This window comes from Myiozetetes cayanensis, unplaced genomic scaffold (genome assembly GCF_022539395.1).
Source record: "Myiozetetes cayanensis isolate MyiCay16 unplaced genomic scaffold, myiCay2020 scf28, whole genome shotgun sequence".
Lineage (NCBI taxonomy): Eukaryota > Metazoa > Chordata > Aves > Passeriformes > Tyrannidae > Myiozetetes > Myiozetetes cayanensis.
In genome coordinates this window covers 7,266,594-7,284,190 of record NW_026087499.1, presented here as the reverse complement: position 1 = coordinate 7,284,190, position 17,597 = coordinate 7,266,594, and the positions used below count along the sequence as shown (strand labels likewise).

At 49.5% G+C, this 17,597-nt stretch overlaps 1 protein-coding gene across 13 annotated transcripts in view; it reads left to right on the top strand.

Annotated features, from left to right (window-relative positions):
- Positions 1-17,597, top strand: part of EIF4G3 (eukaryotic translation initiation factor 4 gamma 3) — a 141,830-nt gene that overhangs the window by 61,808 nt on the left and 62,425 nt on the right. For 4 of the 13 annotated variants that reach the window (XM_050322681.1, XM_050322680.1, XM_050322686.1 and 1 more), the window contains exons 4-8: positions 3,749-3,844; positions 5,136-5,249; positions 8,687-8,719; positions 16,170-16,190; positions 16,972-17,151. In XM_050322681.1, the coding sequence (XP_050178638.1) occupies positions 3,815-3,844; positions 5,136-5,249; positions 8,687-8,719; positions 16,170-16,190; positions 16,972-17,151 (378 nt within the window). In that variant the 5' untranslated portion in view covers positions 3,749-3,814. Of the gene's footprint in view, positions 1-3,748; positions 3,845-5,135; positions 5,250-8,686; positions 8,720-16,169; positions 16,191-16,971; positions 17,152-17,597 lie in introns of those variants that run through there. The other 9 variants (XM_050322678.1, XM_050322679.1, XM_050322691.1 and 6 more) reach the window with 5 other exon arrangements.

Sequence of the window (17,597 nt, the reverse complement as noted above, 5' to 3'; positions counted from 1 at the left end):
TTGGCACAGAAAGAAGTCCCTTGGACAGATGAATAGATGGCAGTGCTTTAATCAGCTGACGGGGCTGAAAAGCCGCAGAGGGCTGTGATTTATTCTCTTGGATCTCTGATAATTTATTTAGGCTCCCACAGTCTTGTATGCGAAGTTAATACCTGCAGAAATTTATAAACCGCTTTTCCCCTCCCTTTTATTCCTCCCCCCCGTGAAGGTTCTAACACAAATACCGGTTAAGGCAAAACCTCCCTGTGGTTTGAAACGTGCTGGGCAGAAGTGTTTGTTGTTGTGCAAGAGTTGTAAAACATGTTTATTTAGGTGGTGTTCGTGGTCTGCAGCGGGGTTTGTGTTGCACTTGTTCCTTAGGGCAGAGTTGTGACCTCACACCCGCAGCGGTCACTTGTCCCAGCTGCCTTGTTTGGTGACACCTGAATAGCAGAAACCCTTCAGTGGCCGCTACTCAAGCCTTTATGTGGTTTTTCTCTTTATTTTGAACTTAGGGCTGTGTTTGTTCTGGGAGGGTTTGAACCCTAGGGGGGTGTCACACCGAGCTGTGTCATCCTGTCAGCCCCCGGTGTCAGAAGTGACGTGTCACCAGTGAGGGGGTGCCTTTGGCACCGTGTCCAAATGGCTGCTTTATGGCTTGGCTGCCGAAACTCAGGGCTTTTTAGGCTCAGTGATAGCTGTGCTTCCTTTTCTTTCACATTTCCTTTGGCTTGGGTGATGAAAAAACCCTGGGGCTGTTTTGGAGGTGGGATTTTGGGGCAGCATTAATACCTGAGTTAGGCTTTGGGAGTTAAATAGCTCTGCTCTGTTCTGTCACATGCAGTTTAAGCCTGAAGAAAACATGTTTTCATGGCCCTGAAGGCGGGGGAGAAGAGTAGATATTCCCTCCTCTTGTTGCTGATGTCTGTGGGAGCAGCAGTTTGGGATGAGGTCTCATCTCTTGTGCTGGAGGCACAAGGAGCTCACGGTCAGCTCATCCATTTATTGATATTATCTATTCAGAATATTTCCTGTCACCCACCCTGTGTGCTCACTGTGGGCTGGTAGAGAGATACAAGGGGGAGTGGCTTCAAACTGGAAGAGGGCAGGGTTAGGTTGGATATTGGGAAGAAATCCCTCCCTGGGAGGGTGGTGCAGGCCCTGGCACAGGGTGCCCAGAGAAGTTGTGGCTGCCCCAGCCCTGGAAGTGTCCAAGGCCAGGTTGGACAGGGCTTGGAGCATCCTGGGCTGGTGGGAGGTGACCCTACCCATGGCAGGGGGTGGGATGGGCTGGGCTTTAAGGTCCCTCCCAGCCCATTTTAGGATTCTGTGACACAAAGAGCTGCATCAGGACCCTGTGCAAGGTGCATGGACTGACAGCAATCCACTGATCCTCCAAGAGTAGAGGCCCTAATCTCACACTGGGCAGAGATCCCAGATGTCAGCAGCAGGATCCTAGAAATGCAGGACAGCTTCTGCAGGCTGAAAAAGATGGATGAAAAGACCCTGGAGTTCCCCTGAATCGTCATTCTGCCCCACTGAGAGCTGTGCCACATCCATCGACAGCATCGACACCTCCAGCTCCAGCACAGTCACACTTGGCAAATAAAGGGGGAAATAGCTGATGTTGCATCTGACAGCTCAAAGAAAAACCAAAACAAAAAGGCATTAGAAGCCTTCTTTCAAATTAGTTGTTAGTGTGAATTAGTTCTTGGCAGTGGGAAGGAGGGAGGGGAGGGCTGGCTGGAGAGGATCTGATCAGCTGAGCTCCTGGAGAGGAGGGACAGGGAAAACCTGCCCTGCTCACCTGCCAGAGGCTGTGCAGGGGCTGATCAAAGCTTTTAGTTGCTCCTGAGCCAGAATCTGTGCTGCTGTGTTGGGAAAACCCCTACAGAACAACATTCTCCAGGTAAATACCCTGCCCAGTGTGTTTGGTGTCCTCACAGCAGAGATCTGGTGGTGTACCTGGAGACTTGCATTTTTATCTTCATTTTGACCCACAAAGCAATGTGGGAATCGGGTAGAAAACAACAGAAGGTCCTGCTTGGTTAGTTTGGGTGGTTGTAACAGTGTCCTCACGTCTGTGAGGAGTTGTGTGTAAGTTTTACTCTTTAAAAAGCAGTTTGAGTGTGGTCCCAGAGAAGGAATAGGAGGTGTTGCAGAAGTTGGTGTTTGGGATGGGACCTTTTTGGGCTGTACTCAGTTCCCTCATCCCCTCTGCCACATTTTTTGTTTATTTGGTTGGTTTTGTTTTATTTTTCCTTCTTTTTTTTTTTCCTGAGGCTGAGAAATTCCTGGTCAGATTCTTTCTAAACTATTATTTTCATTTACCTTCTGTTACATTTTGATCAGCAGGTGATCAGTTGGGGATTTTATGTCTAAGGATGGAAAAGAAGGAAAGAAAAGACTTAACACAGATTGTCCCCTGTGCTGGGCACAGCTGGGGCACCTCCAAACCTGGGAGCACCGCTGGGACCCTCCAGACAAGGAGGACACGGAGGGGCTGGAGCGTGTGCAGGGAAGGGAACGGAGCTGGGAAGGGGCTGGAGCAGCAGGAGGGGCTGAGGGAGCTGGGGGGGCTCAGCCTGGAGAAAAGGAGGCTCAGGGGGGACCTTCTGGCTCTGCAATCCCTGACAGGAGGGGTGAGCCGGGGGGAGTCGGGCTCTGCTCCCAGGGAACAGGGACAGGAGGAGAGGGAATGGCCTCGAGTTTAGGTTGGATATTAGGGAAGATTCCTTCATGGAAAGAGTGATGAGGCACTGGCACAGGTTGCCCAGGGCAGTGGTGGAGTCCCCATCTCTGGAGGTGTTCAAAATCTGTGTGGATGTGGCCTCTGGGGACATGGTTTAGTGGTGGCCTTGGCAGTGCTGGAGAAGGGTTGAACTTGAAGATCTTGGAGGGCTTTCCCAACCTTAAGGATTCTGTGATTCTTGAAAGCAAAGGCTGTCTCAGACTCCTGGCTGGGTGTTGTGCCACTACAATAATAACTGTTTAAAAAAAAATAATACCGTAAGTTCTAATGTTTTTGTTCAAAAAGAATGAGGAAAGAGGCGCTCTGAAAAGTTATTTCTGAGTGTCTCGTTAAAACGCGTCATCAGCGAACTCCCCAGCCCCAGTTTATTGTCACTCCGGGCAAACAGCACTGGGGAGAGCATCTGGTGGCATGAATTGTTATAGCCCATGGAAATGGGTGGAACGAGGAAAAATTTGCAGAGCCCATGATGTGCCTGTAGCCACAGCCTGCCTTCCATCTGGGATGATTCCGGGCCCTTCGCTGCACCAGAGACGCTTTAACGGCTTCTGGTGAGAAACACTCGAGGTTGTTTCTCACTGTTTGCCTGATTTTGGAGGATTTATCAGCCCTCTCTGCAGTTCATGCTTTCCTTGAAAACCAGCCCAGAGGAGGATTTTGGCAATCCTCTGTGTGTGGCCGGGGCTTTGGACACGCAGGGTTTAGTGTTGGGTGGACGTTTCCCTTTGCTTGTTCTTTGCTGCGGCGCTTGGGGAGCTCACTTAATAAATAGTGGTAAACTCTGACTGGCTTAATAATGAGTAAGTAACTGGTACTTACTTAACAGGAGTAAATTACTGCTGTGAGAGGTAGCATTGAAAACTTGGTTGGGTCCTTGTTGAAGGTTTTTCCATTGCGATCTTATCGTCTTTATCTCCGTGTCAATCACTCCGTGTGATAACGTGCTCCATTCCTATCTTTTGGGAATAAATCGTTGAATACACTCATTTTATGTTGATTTTTCTTGTTCCCTGGCAGGCTCCTTACCCCTCAGGACAGAATGCAGCTCCAACCACGTTGGTGTACCCTCAAGCCCCTCAAACAATGAACACCCAGCCTCAGACCCGCTCGCCGGTAAGGAGCCCACGGCGGCGTTTCCTCCCGTTCGTTCTTCCTCGTTGGTGTGTTTCTCTGTCTGTGTGTGTGTCTGTAGCACGTGGCTGGTTCTCTGGGAAGCCCATTTTACTGACCTGGAAGCACATTCCAAATGGCAAACCTTGCCTGAGTTTTTCAGACACTGTCCTGGTAGGGTAATTTTCCTTCTAAAGAGGCTAAAGAAGCGATGGAGGGATTCTCATCTACTTCAGATAACGTGATTTTTATTTTTAGCCTAGTTTCTTTCAGGTTCACTTCATTGTAGAGTTCAGGTTCATTCCCAGAACCTTTCTCTTTTCTTCTTTTTTTTTTCTTTTAATTTTTTCTTTAAGGAAGTGTTTTGTGCAGGGATAGACCAGAGATCAAACACCAGCGATTCTCTGTGGCAGCACTCAGTGTCCAGTGGCTCTGGGCATTGCTCCCAAATCAGTGCCACTGCTCAGTTCTAACCCTGGAGGTGCTCACATGTGACCTACAGCTTCTGTGTACTCAGATCTTTTTGTGCTGAGCCCCTCTTTCATCCAGCTTTAGGTCTGATTGTCCTCCACAGTCTTGTTTTTTTGGGGTGTGTGTTTATTGTGATACCGCTCTGGGGTTGTAGGACCTTGGTTCCCCAAGCCAGGCTCTTTTGGGGAATCTCTGCTCGTAGTAGAGCTCCACATGATGTTAGGAGGCCCTCCTAGGGCAGCAGAGGCTTAGCCCAGCTTCTGGAGGCGAGGTGGCTTCCCATCACCACCTCCTGAGCCTCCGTCAGCGGAGGGAGCAGCCCCACATCCTGTGCTGTGACACCTTCGGGTCCCCCACCCTGCTCCCTCCCCAGCACTCTTCTCTTCCTAGAGTAAGGCAAATGCTGCTGAAGCAAAGTGAAAGCCTTGCAAGGCAGAGGAGTTTGTCCACAAAACAGGTAGAAATAGTTGTAGAGGGGCAAGAACCCCCGGTGTGCAGCCACACCGATGCACTGGCCTGGCTTCTGGAGGTTCCAGGGCAGTCAGTCCAGGAGGGTTTGTTCTGAGGCCCATGAACCTCTGTGCTGATAAAACAAGCCAATTAACACCAATTTTAGAGTTCTGTGGTGTGGACAGCTGGGAATTTGTCCTTAGTGCCCCATTCTGATCAGTAATGCAGGACACAGCTGGTAAAACCTCTTTCCTCAGTAAGTATAATCACCTTTTTTCTTTAATTGTTGCAAAGCACAGCTAAATTGGTGTGGTTAGAACTGGAGCAAAAACCTGACTGAAGAGCTGCATCTCTAAACCAGTTTTTTTGACAGCCCAGCAGAACAGTGCCAATACATTGCACAGACAACTGGAAGAGGAGGAAGGTTTTGGAACAGAGTCCGGTTTACAGGTCCCTGGCTGGAAGAGGCTGGATAAAATACTGCATTGTAAGCAATATAACAAACTGTACTCCTTCTTGCAGGCAACTGTGCCCATGGCACCCTTTTTTATTTCTTCCTTTCTTTATATTTATTTTTATTTTTTTACCACATCTTTTTTGTTGGCTACAGAAATGCACTGATTTTGCTTCTTTGCTGAGAGCACGAGCTGCCGTGGCAGCCTCTGCCAGGTGAGGTGGTGACAAAGGTCCCAGGGTGACACAAGGTCCCAAACCGAGTTACAGCTGGGGGGGTCTGACCTGAGGTAGGACAGGGAGCAGGGCCCCTGGGGGTTTGTCACCCCACAGAGAGCACCTGAGGAGATTTGACCAGAAAGCACCAAATTGCAGGGCTTTGGCCCCGTTCCTGAGATCTCGAGGAAGGAGTTTTGTCTGCAGCCATCGGGCGTTTTTCCCTATTTTTTTGAGCTCTCCTGTGTGCAGGTTTTGCCATCTGCTCTGCTGTGACCATCTCCACCCCATGACTAAAAGCTGATCCCACCCATCACATCTCATTCCACCTCCCACCCCAAAGCAAATGCAAGACTGGCCCAGGCCTGAGCTACTCCTGCATTTTGTTCTGGGCTTGATTTGTTTGTGTGTTTTTTTACTTTAATTGTTATTATATTTTATTTCTTTTTTAACCATCCTTTTTGGTGGTGAGGGCAGGGTGAGGAGGGGACGAGGAGGGTGGTTTTGCCATCCCTGGGGCTCGCACAGCACAGCCCCGTGGGGGGCAGGATGGATCCCAGCCCCACTTCCTGCAGGGACTGGAGCTTCCTCCATCCCGTCCTGCATCCAAGGGCTGTTGGAATTGCAGAGCTCAGGCTTTTCTGCTCCTCCCAGGACAGCAGCCTTTGCAATCCCAACTGGCTTCGTGTTCGCTCCCCGCTCACATCGCTCCGATAGCAGGAATGGAGAAGTGAAGCTCCAGCTGGGCAAGGAAAACAAAATCCAGGTCCTTCAGCACGGCTGGAAGTTATCCCTGCTCTCCTGGCCATTCCAGCCCTGAGCACCAGGGGGTTTGAACACAAAGTGTCCAATCCTAGGAGTCCTGCCCAAAAAAAGACGTGTCTGGAGAGGGTGTTTGAGCGATCCAGGAGGGGTGTGAGGGGTGGGCCAACATCCCCAGGGAGAGAACATTCCCTGTGCCCACACAGGACTGTAGGGAATGAGGGGGCAGGAAGGTTGGACCCAGGATTTGTAAAGTTTTCCTGTCTGCTGTCTTCATCAAACAGAGAAAAAACAATCCCAAGTGTGAATTTTAATCAGCAGTGACTACAGTTTGTTCTGTTGCTTACAGCTACTAATAGGAATAATTCCTATCAACCTGAATTATTTAAATAAACAGTCAAGAGCCAGTGGTGACCAGTGCAAAATAGATGAGGCATTTTTCACTAACTTGGAGCTTTTATTTAATTTCTTCATTTTTTTCTTATAACACATTACCTTCCACCACAGAGTATATTCCAGCTTCTTCAGATATAAACCTCCAGCTTTAAGCACAGTGAGAACAAATCTCTGTGGAACAGGGATGGGAGAGGTGCTTTGGCCCTGAAGTGAAGCAGCACAAGGTTTTTGCACCCCATCAATCTCTTTTTGGGTAGTTTTTTTTCACTGGTGTGTAACACAGAGCGTGTCACCCCACGGGAAGGCTCAGCCCTTCCAGGGGACCCTCAGTCCCTTTTCCCAAGATATTTGAGCTGGGTTTGGGGGAGTTCTTCAGGGAAAGAGGGACTTGAAGTGCTTTTACCTCCTGAGACTCATCCAGGTGCCTGTTCCTCCTCATCCACAGAGCCACTGTCCTCTTCCCACCTGGAGCCTCAGGAGGATGGCGGGAGGCTCCGAGTCCTTCTCTTTTATTAAAGTTGAAATTTAGCTTTTTAGTCTTACAAGGTGACCAGGCTTTGTTTTCTTAGTCTTTAATCTAAAGCTTAGGGAAAAAAACTATGTGGTGACCCCCAGTGCAGGTCATTCTTTATAAACCCTCGTGCCAGAAATGGGCCATGGGTGTGAATTTGCTCCTTTCTGAAGGGTTTTGTGACTCTCCATCCAGGAGTCACTGTGAGGTGAAGGCAGAAGGAATATATAAACACCAGTATTAGCAGTTCTTGGACATCTTAGATCTGGGCAATTAAAGTGTTTATAAAGGAAAAAAAAAGTCAGCTGGGCCAGTGGATATTTATACTTTGCTTCATGTTTGATGGCATTAAAATAGATGGAAGGGCTGCATGTGAACCCTGGCCCACTTTTCCTCCCAGAAAAACCCTTTTATTAAGAAACCCAATAATTAGTAGCCAGTTTTGATCACTGTTCCCAGGCAGAAATGAAACCACAGGGAGTCCCTGAGTGAGCAGAGATGGGCTGTACCATGTGTCTTAAGTCACTGAGCCATCACAGTAGAGGCACGTGGGGGGGAAATCCACTCTGGCTCACTAGTTTTGATTGTTCCAGTTAATTATTGGGGCTCTTATCAGTAGGTTTCCTGCTCTCATCATGGAGCTCTGCTCATTACACTGAGAATTAAAGGTTCCAACACCTAACTCAGCTCTGGAAGAAGACACCTTGTCATCTTTATTTATATTTTCCATTTCTTGCATTCATTTTTATTTCTCTTTTAACAATCAGTTCCTTCTTGGGAAGTGCTTTGAATGTCGACTGAGCATGTTCAACTGGGATTATTTTCCTTCATGTTTAACCCCAGTGGGTGGGAAGTGCCTCAGTAGGCTGAGCTCAGGGCTGGGCAGCAGGACCTGCTGTTCTCCATCCAGGCTCCACTGCTGATGCCCTTCAGTGGGGACACCTTGGGATAACCTGGTCCTTCTCTTTCAGAGGGGGTGACAAATCCCATTCATTAAGGAGGGGTTTGTTGTGATCCTGGTGGAGAAAAACCAGCGGGAAATGAAGGAACGGGGGGGGTGTGTGCAAGGAATCTCTGCTCTTTGCCCTGCAGGGATGTCCCACAGCCCCTGGCTGGCAGGTCACTGCCTGTGCCTGGCTCTTCCCTGCTCTCCAGCCATGAGTGTCCACCCTCAATCCCACAAATACCCGGAACTGCCGAGTCCAGCTGCTTTAACCATCTCCCTCCACCTTAAACAGTTTCCAAACCCGCACCGCTGCTTGTTTTAAGTTGGTTTTTTTTGGTTTTCTTTTTTTTGGTTCCATGTTCTTCTCCCAGGCAGGGTAAGGAATGCCTGCATCCCTACACTAGAGTGCCTGTAGGATTCCAGGAGCTGCTCCCCCAGCTCCCAGCAGCGCAGTCCCCACGTCCACCCCACGCCCCTCTCCCCGTCTGTCGCTGTCCTGCAGCAAAGCTTTTGAGTGTGTCGTCGTTACTTTATTTTCTGTGGGTTTATTTTGGCATAGACTGTGACATTTTGGTTCGTTGTGGTGTTTCTGACTCTTTGTGCCTTTCCTTTTGTGTTTGTTTCTCCCGCCTTTCCTCAGTTTGCAGCGGGGCCTCGACCTGCCCATCACCAGGTACAGTACCTGCCCCTTGTTATCACCCTGCACTAATTGCCTGGGGGGGTTTGGGGGTGGAGGTGACTCACCTACTAACTCAGAGTGGAGGAAACCACCCCTTAGTAGCTACTGGCACGTGCATAACCCTCTAACGAGCTGCCTGCAACGCTGAGTAACACAACTCACCCCTGGGGTCACTGCTCCCATCAACCACCCCCTTCCCTAGGGAAGGAGAACCTGCAGGGATCCTTGCCAGGTATGTGGGAGATTTGGTTTTCTGCCTCCTCACATCACTGAAAACTTTTTGTGGCCATTCCCTGAACTGATCAGTGGATTGAGTCGCCTGGAGGTGTCAGCTGAGAAAATCCTGCTCTTCCAGCTGGGAGCAAAGCAAACGACTTCCCTGGTGCCACGTGTGTTTGTGCTGCACCTGGTGATCTGCTGCCATTGCACTGCCTAACCTTGTTACCACTTGGCCCACGAAAGCCAGACACGTGGGAATCTCCCAGTGTTCCTGTTGGGTGACTTGGACTTTGTAAGGAACCACTCCATTGATAAGAGGAAGGATTGGGAATAGCTCTGGCTCGTGGAACTCAGGGGTGGCAGAATTACCCTGAGGACCTCTCTGGTGTCAGGACAGACACACAGGTCCCTCTGTCCTAGTCAGAGTGTCTAAAATTACCTTTCCTATCAGCTCCCCCGTTCATCTTTGCCAAAACTCTTTCCCCTGGGAAGTGATGCTGCTGCTTCATGTAGCCCTGGAGGAGACAGAGGTGGTGCTGTTGGGTGGGAAAGAGGAGCAGAGGTGTGACAAGAGCAAGCAAAACTCTCCCAGATTGGGCTGTTTCCATGACATTCTTGGCTTGGAAGGAGCAGGTTGTTTTCACCAAGTTAATAGGAAAAAAACAATCCCATTAACTCCAGGGGTGTCAGGGCAGGGGCTCGAGCCAAGGAAGGTCATTTTGTTCTTGCTTTGCTCCTGTTCCTGAGCAGTTGAGCTGCAGGGATGAGCACTGTGGGGATAGTTGTGTCTCAGGAGAGCAGGTGAGTGTTGGGTGGGCACAGACACCCGAAAAACATCATCCTCCTTGTTCCTTCCTGCCCGGGAGCAGCCTGGGGGCCGTGGGAGCCGTCCAGGGCAGGGCAGAAAAGGGCTGAAAGAGTAAAATGGGACATTTGCACCTGTTTGCTCCCAGGCAAAGCTCATGGGAGAGAGGAAGGAGTGATTTCTGTGCCTGGCTGGGATGGCATGGCCAGGAGTGCTGGAGGAATGTTTGCAGATGGCTGGGACACGTGGGGAATGAGGGGATTAGGATCTTGTTTAGATACTTCTGTTCTTGACCTTAACGTCAGGGCTGTATTTGCTGAAGATCCATCACTGCTCTGAAACTCCTCAGTTCTTTCCCAGGCTCTGGATATATTCAGTGTGAGCCAGTTAATATTCCCCTCAAAGGTTCTGAGCTCACTGAGCAGGTTTTGGCCCAGCAGTCTGGAGGCAGCACAAGCTTGGAGGAAATACTTCAGCGACTGGTGGCTTTACTGGTGGGACTCTGCCACCAGTCTGTCGGAATTTGATCTAAAACTTGCCTTTGGACCCACTTCTTACCCTGCCTGCAGGTTAAAATTTGTAATTTCCAAGTGTTTTCCCGATTTTATCACAGATTTTTGACCCTGGTACATTCGAATCTGCTTATAATTATCTGCCAGAAGCTGTCACCACTGGAAACACATTCCAGGCTTTATTCCCAGTTACATCTGTCATGTGCTGGATCAGGAGAGGCTCAGAGAAACCTGGGCTATAGATGTTTATTTCTTTTAATCTAAAACTCTCCACCCCTGGTGTGGCTTGGGGGTGGACAGAGGGATTTTGGTCACCACCACGTGCAGGAGGGTCACTTCTTCATCCCAAACCCAACACTCAGAGGATGTTCCAGACCAACATTTAAACATGTTTAAACTGTGTGACGTAAGCAGAGGGCTCCAGGCTGGGATTTGTAACCTCTGAAGTGCTCAGTGAGTAAATTGGCCATAGCAGGGTTAATATTTGTTGTAACAACTCAAAATGCCCTTTTGAAGGCAGAGGCAGAATTGCTGCAATTCCCCATGTCCATCCCAGTGGATTTTATTGACATGTGCCTCCTCTTGATTCCAGGTCTCTTGCAGGCAAATAATGGGTTGTTCTTTAATGTTGCTACCTGAAATTATTAGATCTTAAAAGCACTCCAATTAGCATGATTTCAGCACCTGAAGTTGAATGGCAGCTTTATAGGCAGGGTTTTTTTCCAGATGGGAATTCCTGTCCTGTGTTGGGTAGTTGTAGTTGGTGGAGCCAGTTAATGCTGGAGAAAGTGTGATACAGGAGGAAATATTAGAGGTTTAGGGTGTTATCAGAGTGAGTGAAGTGAAATGAAACAGCTGCAGGAGTTGTGATTGAAAGTTAAACGTGTGTCAGTAATCCTTGATTCCCAGATCACGCACTGGGAATCTGCTGGAAAACTTCACTTTATAGGAGAAAGAAAACAGACCCTGCAAAGGGTTTTGGGCAGTATTTGTAATGCACCCTCAGCTTGTGTTCTTCCTGAAGTGGCCTCAGCTCCTCCCTGCCTGGGATTGCTGCTCCATTTCCCACTTTGTGCGTGGAACTTCCCTGGTTTTAATTCCCAACTGAGGCTCTGGAGTCACTTTGTTGCCTCTGATGCTCAGGAAGCACAGCTGTAAATAGCAGTTTTCTTCTAATCTGAGCTCCAAAATGCAGGTTTTCGTTACATTTGACTCTGCTTAGAAAACCTTACATTTAAGGAGCGACTTGGGGAGCGTCTGGGTGACTTTAAAACTGGGTGCCAAGGTAATTAAAAACAGAAATCAGAAGTATAAACTCAAATGGCATCGTTTGGTTTTTGACTTTTAGCTGTGTTTGAGCTGAGGTTGCTGCTCATGGCAGACTCACTTCACTTGGGCTTGCTGGTGCAGTTGGTTCCAGTTTTAGCTCAGGGTTACTCGAGTTCCTTTGGGTGGAATTTGTGCAACAGAGAATGGGCTGGGCTGGGTGCAGAAACTCTGGGGTTTGGAGAGGTTGGGAATTCACTCCCTGAGCTGACTCCACTGTCATTTTGTAGCGTCCTGGGGTATTTCCAGTCAGAAAGTGATGGGAAGTGGCTGCCACATCCCCTCCCTGTCTGCACGCAGCGTGGGGAGGAGCTGCCACTTCTAAATCCCACAAAAAGGGTTTTTTCCTCTCAGATTAATTATTTAATACATAATAAAACTGGGAGAGTCTGAGGGGGGCAAACAAGTCTTGCCTGGTGCCCAGAGGGCTGTGCTGAGGTGCTGGTGGTCACAGGGGAATGTGGAGCTGGGCATTTGTGCTGCCACTCCTGCTTCTGGCACCAGCTGACAAGTGATGGGACAGGAGGAAACGACCTCAAGGTGTGCCAGGGGAGGTTTACATTGGATCTTATGGAAAATTTCTTTATGGAAGGGGTGGTCAGGCATTGGAACAGGCTGTCCAAGGCAGTGGTGGAGTCACCATCCCTGGAGGGATGTAAAAGCCATGTGGACGTGGCACTTGAGCACATGTTTAGTAGTGAAAGTGTCAGTGCTGGAGGAATGGTTGGTCTTGATGATCTTGGAGGGCTTTTCCGACCCAAACAATTCCAGGATTGTGTGATCTCCAGGCTGCAGCTCCTCAGCTGAGCCCAGTGGCTGTGCTGAAGCTGGAAAGGTCAAACCCAACATCCATCTGCAGGCAGGTGGTTCCTGCTGCACTGCCTGTGCAGGCACCTCCTCCTCCCCCTGCCAGCCCAGGCTCAGGTTACCCCACCAGCTTCCTGGTGGCACCAGAAAGACTAAAAATCAGTAACAGGGGTATGAGAAGCTCGACTGAAGTGCAGAGCTTGGGTGACAACCTGGCTGAACTCTCCTTTCTCTTCCTTTCTCTGCAACCTTCCATGGGGCTCCATGGACCCATCACAGCATCCAGCCCTGGTCCAAACTAGGAAAAAAACCAGCTGAGTGCCCATCTTCCCTGGGCTGAGCTTGGCATAGGGTTGTTTTCAGTGCTCTCACCCCAGGTTTCTGGCTCAGTGCAGGTTGTGGGCTCTGCAGTGGTGGGTGATCACAGGGGATGGGCTCTGTTTGATCTTTGATTTTTCTACTTGACAACTTCTCATCTGGGGGCCTTCAGCAGCCTCTGGGCACGTGGGAAGGAAATGAAGAAGGTGATGATTAATAACCAGATATTGGGGGGGGGTGTTTAAGCAGTGACTGAAGGGAGTGGCAGGGAGTTGTGGAGGGTTGGGCAGGAGGTTAGAAGGGGATTTTCTTAAAATTAATGTTAATTCCTCTGGCACAAACAGCAGATGTGTGTCTGCAGCAAGGTGGAAAGGTGGAAAACCTGGTCAGCAGGGGGATGCTGTGCATGGAGCAGGTGACACCCAGCAAGGCTCTTAGTGCCAAGGAGAAGGGGTTATTCCATAAGGTGGGAGCTGAACCCAGTGCAGCCTTCAGATACACCACTGAAGTTATTTCCAGTTAAGGAGTTTTGGGAAGCACTGGGGAAACCCTTTCTGGAGCCTGTGTGCAATTCTGCTTTTGGATTTTCTGGAAGAGCTTCCTTGAGCAGGGAGGTGAAGGATCTGCTGGGATGATGATGGGGTTTGCTTGTGCTCCTCTTGGGGGATCAGGGCAGCGAAGTTAAAGCCAACATTGCCCAGCAGAACTGACTCCAGGGTGATCCAAGAACTCCCTCTCAGTCTTGGACAGGTAAGGGATGGGACATCCCAAGGACACAACCCAGATCTACACTGGTTGCTGAACAGCTGTAATTTGACCATCATGAGACATAGCAGGGCTTTGGTTTTGAAGGAATGAGTCAAGGAAGGGCTGGTGTAACACAGAGTTGTGGGGTCTGGTTACACCAGGTGCTGCAAAGCATCCTGGGAGTTGTAGTTCTAAGTACTCTGTCAGACATGCTCTGTTGAATGCTTGTATGGGATTGGCTTAAGTTACCTGTGTGACGTGGCAGCATTTGAAGCTGCTATATAAGCCGGGACTCCTTGAATAAAGATCTCTCTCTCTCTCTCTTGTTACACACCACGTTGGTGTCGCTATGGTCCCCATGGGACTTATTATTTATTATATTAATAACTGCTACATAGAGTTTCTCTCAAAAGCCTTGCTGTGGTTCACCCTGCTCCAGAGGGGGTCCTGTGTGTGCTCCACCCCAAATCCTGCACTTCCAGGAAGAAATAGAGTCCAAATCTGTCAGATTTTTATGTTCTTCCCTGGGGCATCGTTGGCATTACCTGGAGGTGTCTGTGCAGGGCACTCGGACCTTGCAAGATGAATTTTGTGGCAGATCAAGTCAGAACAACAAAATATTTCTAAGCATGAATATTGCTGGCTGAGCTCTGGAGGGACAGGGGTGAGGGTGGAACATAAACCAGTTTGCCAGCCAGGTGATAACTGGTTTAGAACAGCCAACTTTCCCCACGGCTCAGATGCTCCAGTACCGGATTTACCTGAGAATCCTGGTTTTATACTGGAAGTGGAGTAGCTACAAGTCATTAAACTTTGTCAGACAGGTCCCAGCTTTGGTGTTTCCAAAAGCTTCTGATGGGCTTGTTGTTTGGAGTAAGGGATCTGCTGTTCCTCTGGCTGCTCTGCCAGGGATGGAATTTCCTTCTGTCTCCATCTCTGGAGCTGAGCTGGCTCTGTGCTGGTGTGGGCTGTGCAGAGGCTTCTGAGAGGGTTTTCAACCCAGAGTTTGCTTGTCAGGAACAGCCCAGCACTGCCCTGGGGGTGTTCAGTGCTTGTGGAAGAGCAGGGCTGTGCCTCACACCCCATTTCAGAGCACACGTCCCGTCCTTCCCTCTGCTCCGGTGGGAACACACCCGGCTCGTGTGCCGTGAAATGGAACTTCCAGTGTGTCCCCCTCAGGACTCCCCTCAGGAGCCTTTAGGGACCAGTTGCCAGTGATGGAAATGAGCAGCTTTCCATAAGCAGGCAGTTCCTGCTGCTGTGAGTGTTCCCTCAGGTGTCTGTGTGGTGGGAGCAGGTTCTGTAGGTGCAGCGGGAACTTGAGGAGCAGGTTTAGGATCGTGTCTGGCTGGCACTGGTGGAGTCTCCCGTGGCTTTTTCTGTGCTTTTCCATCCATTTCCTTGTGGATGGAGCTGCCATCAGCTGTTGAGAGAGGTCCTGCTTCAGCCTCCAGCCCATTTTCACTCTGCATAAACACAACCCTGTGGGGACTGTGGAATTTCCCACCACCTTGGTTAGACCTGTGCTGCCAACAGGTTATAAATAATCATCAGTCAGTGATTTGCAGTGAAATAACAAAAGACTTTTGCACTTTTTTTGTGTCTTTGGATATTGAAAAGTTGCAGGCTCTGGTGATTCTCACCATAAATTCAGCACCTGCCCCTGGTTCCTGGGACACTTGTGTGGTTCCCCCCCTCTCACAGCCCCAGCGTGGTTGGAGCAGGACCATGGCAGGGCGATGCTCTTCTGGTTTTCCTTCTGCACCCTCATTCCAAACTTCTCTCCCCAAACAGTTGCCTTCTCCTGGTTCAGGTCACAGTGTGCTGGGGACAGTTCTCCATCCAGATTAACAGGGCTGGACATAAAATCATTGAGCTCCTCTTAACAGTGCCTGGATTTCTGAGGCGGAGTCATCCGTGGCTTTCCTGGAGAAATCGTTTGCTGTGGGGAGCAGCTCAGGTGTTACAGAGTCTTCAGCAGCACCAGAATGACCATTTTAAGCTCATTGTCATGGCAAGGATAGAGGCATCACAGCTTCCTTCCATCCTCCCTCATCCTCCCTGAACCTAGGGTGGATAATCCCAGCTCATTCCCTCATTCCTCAGTGGTCATCCCTCCCTTCTCTTCTCACCCCTCCTCACACAGTTGCTCCCAGACTGTTCCCATCACTGCACAGCAGCCAGCAGGGTTTGGTGTGATGTGTGCTGACCTAATTATTATCATTATTTTTTTGGTAAGCAGTTAAAATATGTGGCATTTCTTACCCTCCCAGTCTAATGGAGAGAAATCCACGCTTGGAGCCAGGATTTCTGCTTTATCTGCTCCCTCTGTATCACTGCAAGAGACCAGACAGGAGAAATATTTGATGTTTTAAGAACAGAGGAAACACAGAAAGTCTTCGTGTAGTGTCACATCTCCTGCAGTCAGTCATGGTTTGGTTGGTGTTTGGTGTTTTCCTTTCGTTTTTTAAACTTTTCTGGACAAATTTTATAGGGAGGCACAAAAGTTTCTGACCCTGTGGGATTCTGAGAGTCCTCAGTACCACTTTTCCTTGGCAGTTCGTGCAAGGGGTGATGCAGAGCAGGGCAGGAGGTGGCTGGAGTTGTGTGAGTTAGGGTGCATGTTGATCCTGTTCCTTCCTGTTGATCTGTAAGCTGTTCCATTGGCTTTCTTTCTGTTTCCTGCTGCTTTCTTGCTTCGTTATTGAAGGGAGGATTCAGACCTATACAGGTAACTCCAACTCCTGGTTCTGCATGGCATAAGTGTCTCACCTGTACCATTCCTCCGTCAGTGAATGCATTTCTTGACCTCCTGACTTCCAAGACTCCAAAGCCTCTCCAGAGCCAGGCGTTCCAGCCCTGGGAATGCTCCATCCCGGGATTGCCGTGGGCCAGGGGGTTGCTTGGTGTGCTGGCCCTGCTCCATCCACCTGGGGCATCACTTCATCCCAACGTGGTAGAAGAGTTCGGTGCCACCCTGGGACGAGTTGCCACCCTTTGGAAAGCGGGGCAGGACGAGTCTCCTGGGGCAGTCAGTGGAAAGGAGAGGCACGAGGTGCCTCTGGCCATTGGGAAATTCCAGCTTTTTAGCTCTTCTGGAGGTACATTGGAACAGTTGCCTTGATCTTTTATTTCCCTGGAGTATTTATAAAGGTGGGGGTTTGAGCAGCCAACCCACCTTTTAAAAAAAAAAAAAAGGAGACAAACTCCTTTTCCCAATGTTCGCTCTGAAAGTTGAGCTGTACAATTTGATAGCTACAAATTAATAATTATTGTTATTAGTTGCAAACTAATAATTATTAGTTTGTAACGTTTCTTGCCTTCTTCTGCCTTGTAAAATAGAAAGCCCTGCTGTTCCCAGATAAACCCAGACTGTCCTGCAGCTTTCTGAATGCGTGGCAACCCTTGGAAACTAATATTGTAATTATAATATTGTAATGGTGTTTCTAATCCCTTCCCAGAAAGTCTGACCGGTTCTTGGTTTTCTCTCCCCTCTCCCTTCCCTCTCCCAGTTTTTTCAGAGGCCTCAGATCCAGCCTCCAAGAGCCACCATCCAGAACAGCAGCCCCTCCATCCGTCCCGGAGCACAGACCCCGACTGCCGTGTACCAAACCAACCAGCACATCATGATGGTGAACCACCTGCCAATGCCCTACCCGATGCCTCAGGGCCCCCAGTACTGTATCCCACAGGTAAATCCATCAGCCAGGCACCTGAGGGGCTGCAGAGCCACCTCTGCTCCAGGACCTGGCAGGAATTGGTGGGAGGAGGATGTGTCTGTGGAACCAAGCTGGTGGTTCTGTATTTGGCCTCGTGTGCCAGGGGGGTTTAGGTTAGATATTAGGAAAAATTCCTTCCTGGAAAGGGTGGAACAGGCTTTGTGGGGCTTTGGGCAGTGGTGGAGTCACCATCCCTGGAGGTGTTCAGGAAACATGTGGATGTGGCACTTGGGGGCACAGTTTAGTGGTGGCCCTGGCAGTGCTGGGGGAACGTTGGACTTGGTGGTTTAGAGGCCTTTTCCAGCCTTAGTGGTTCCAGGATTCTGTGGTTCAGCCTCTGTCCTTCCTCTGTATGAAGTATTTGTTCTGTGCATGGAGGCTGCAGGAGTCCCAAACAACGGGAAACCAAGCTCTTGGAA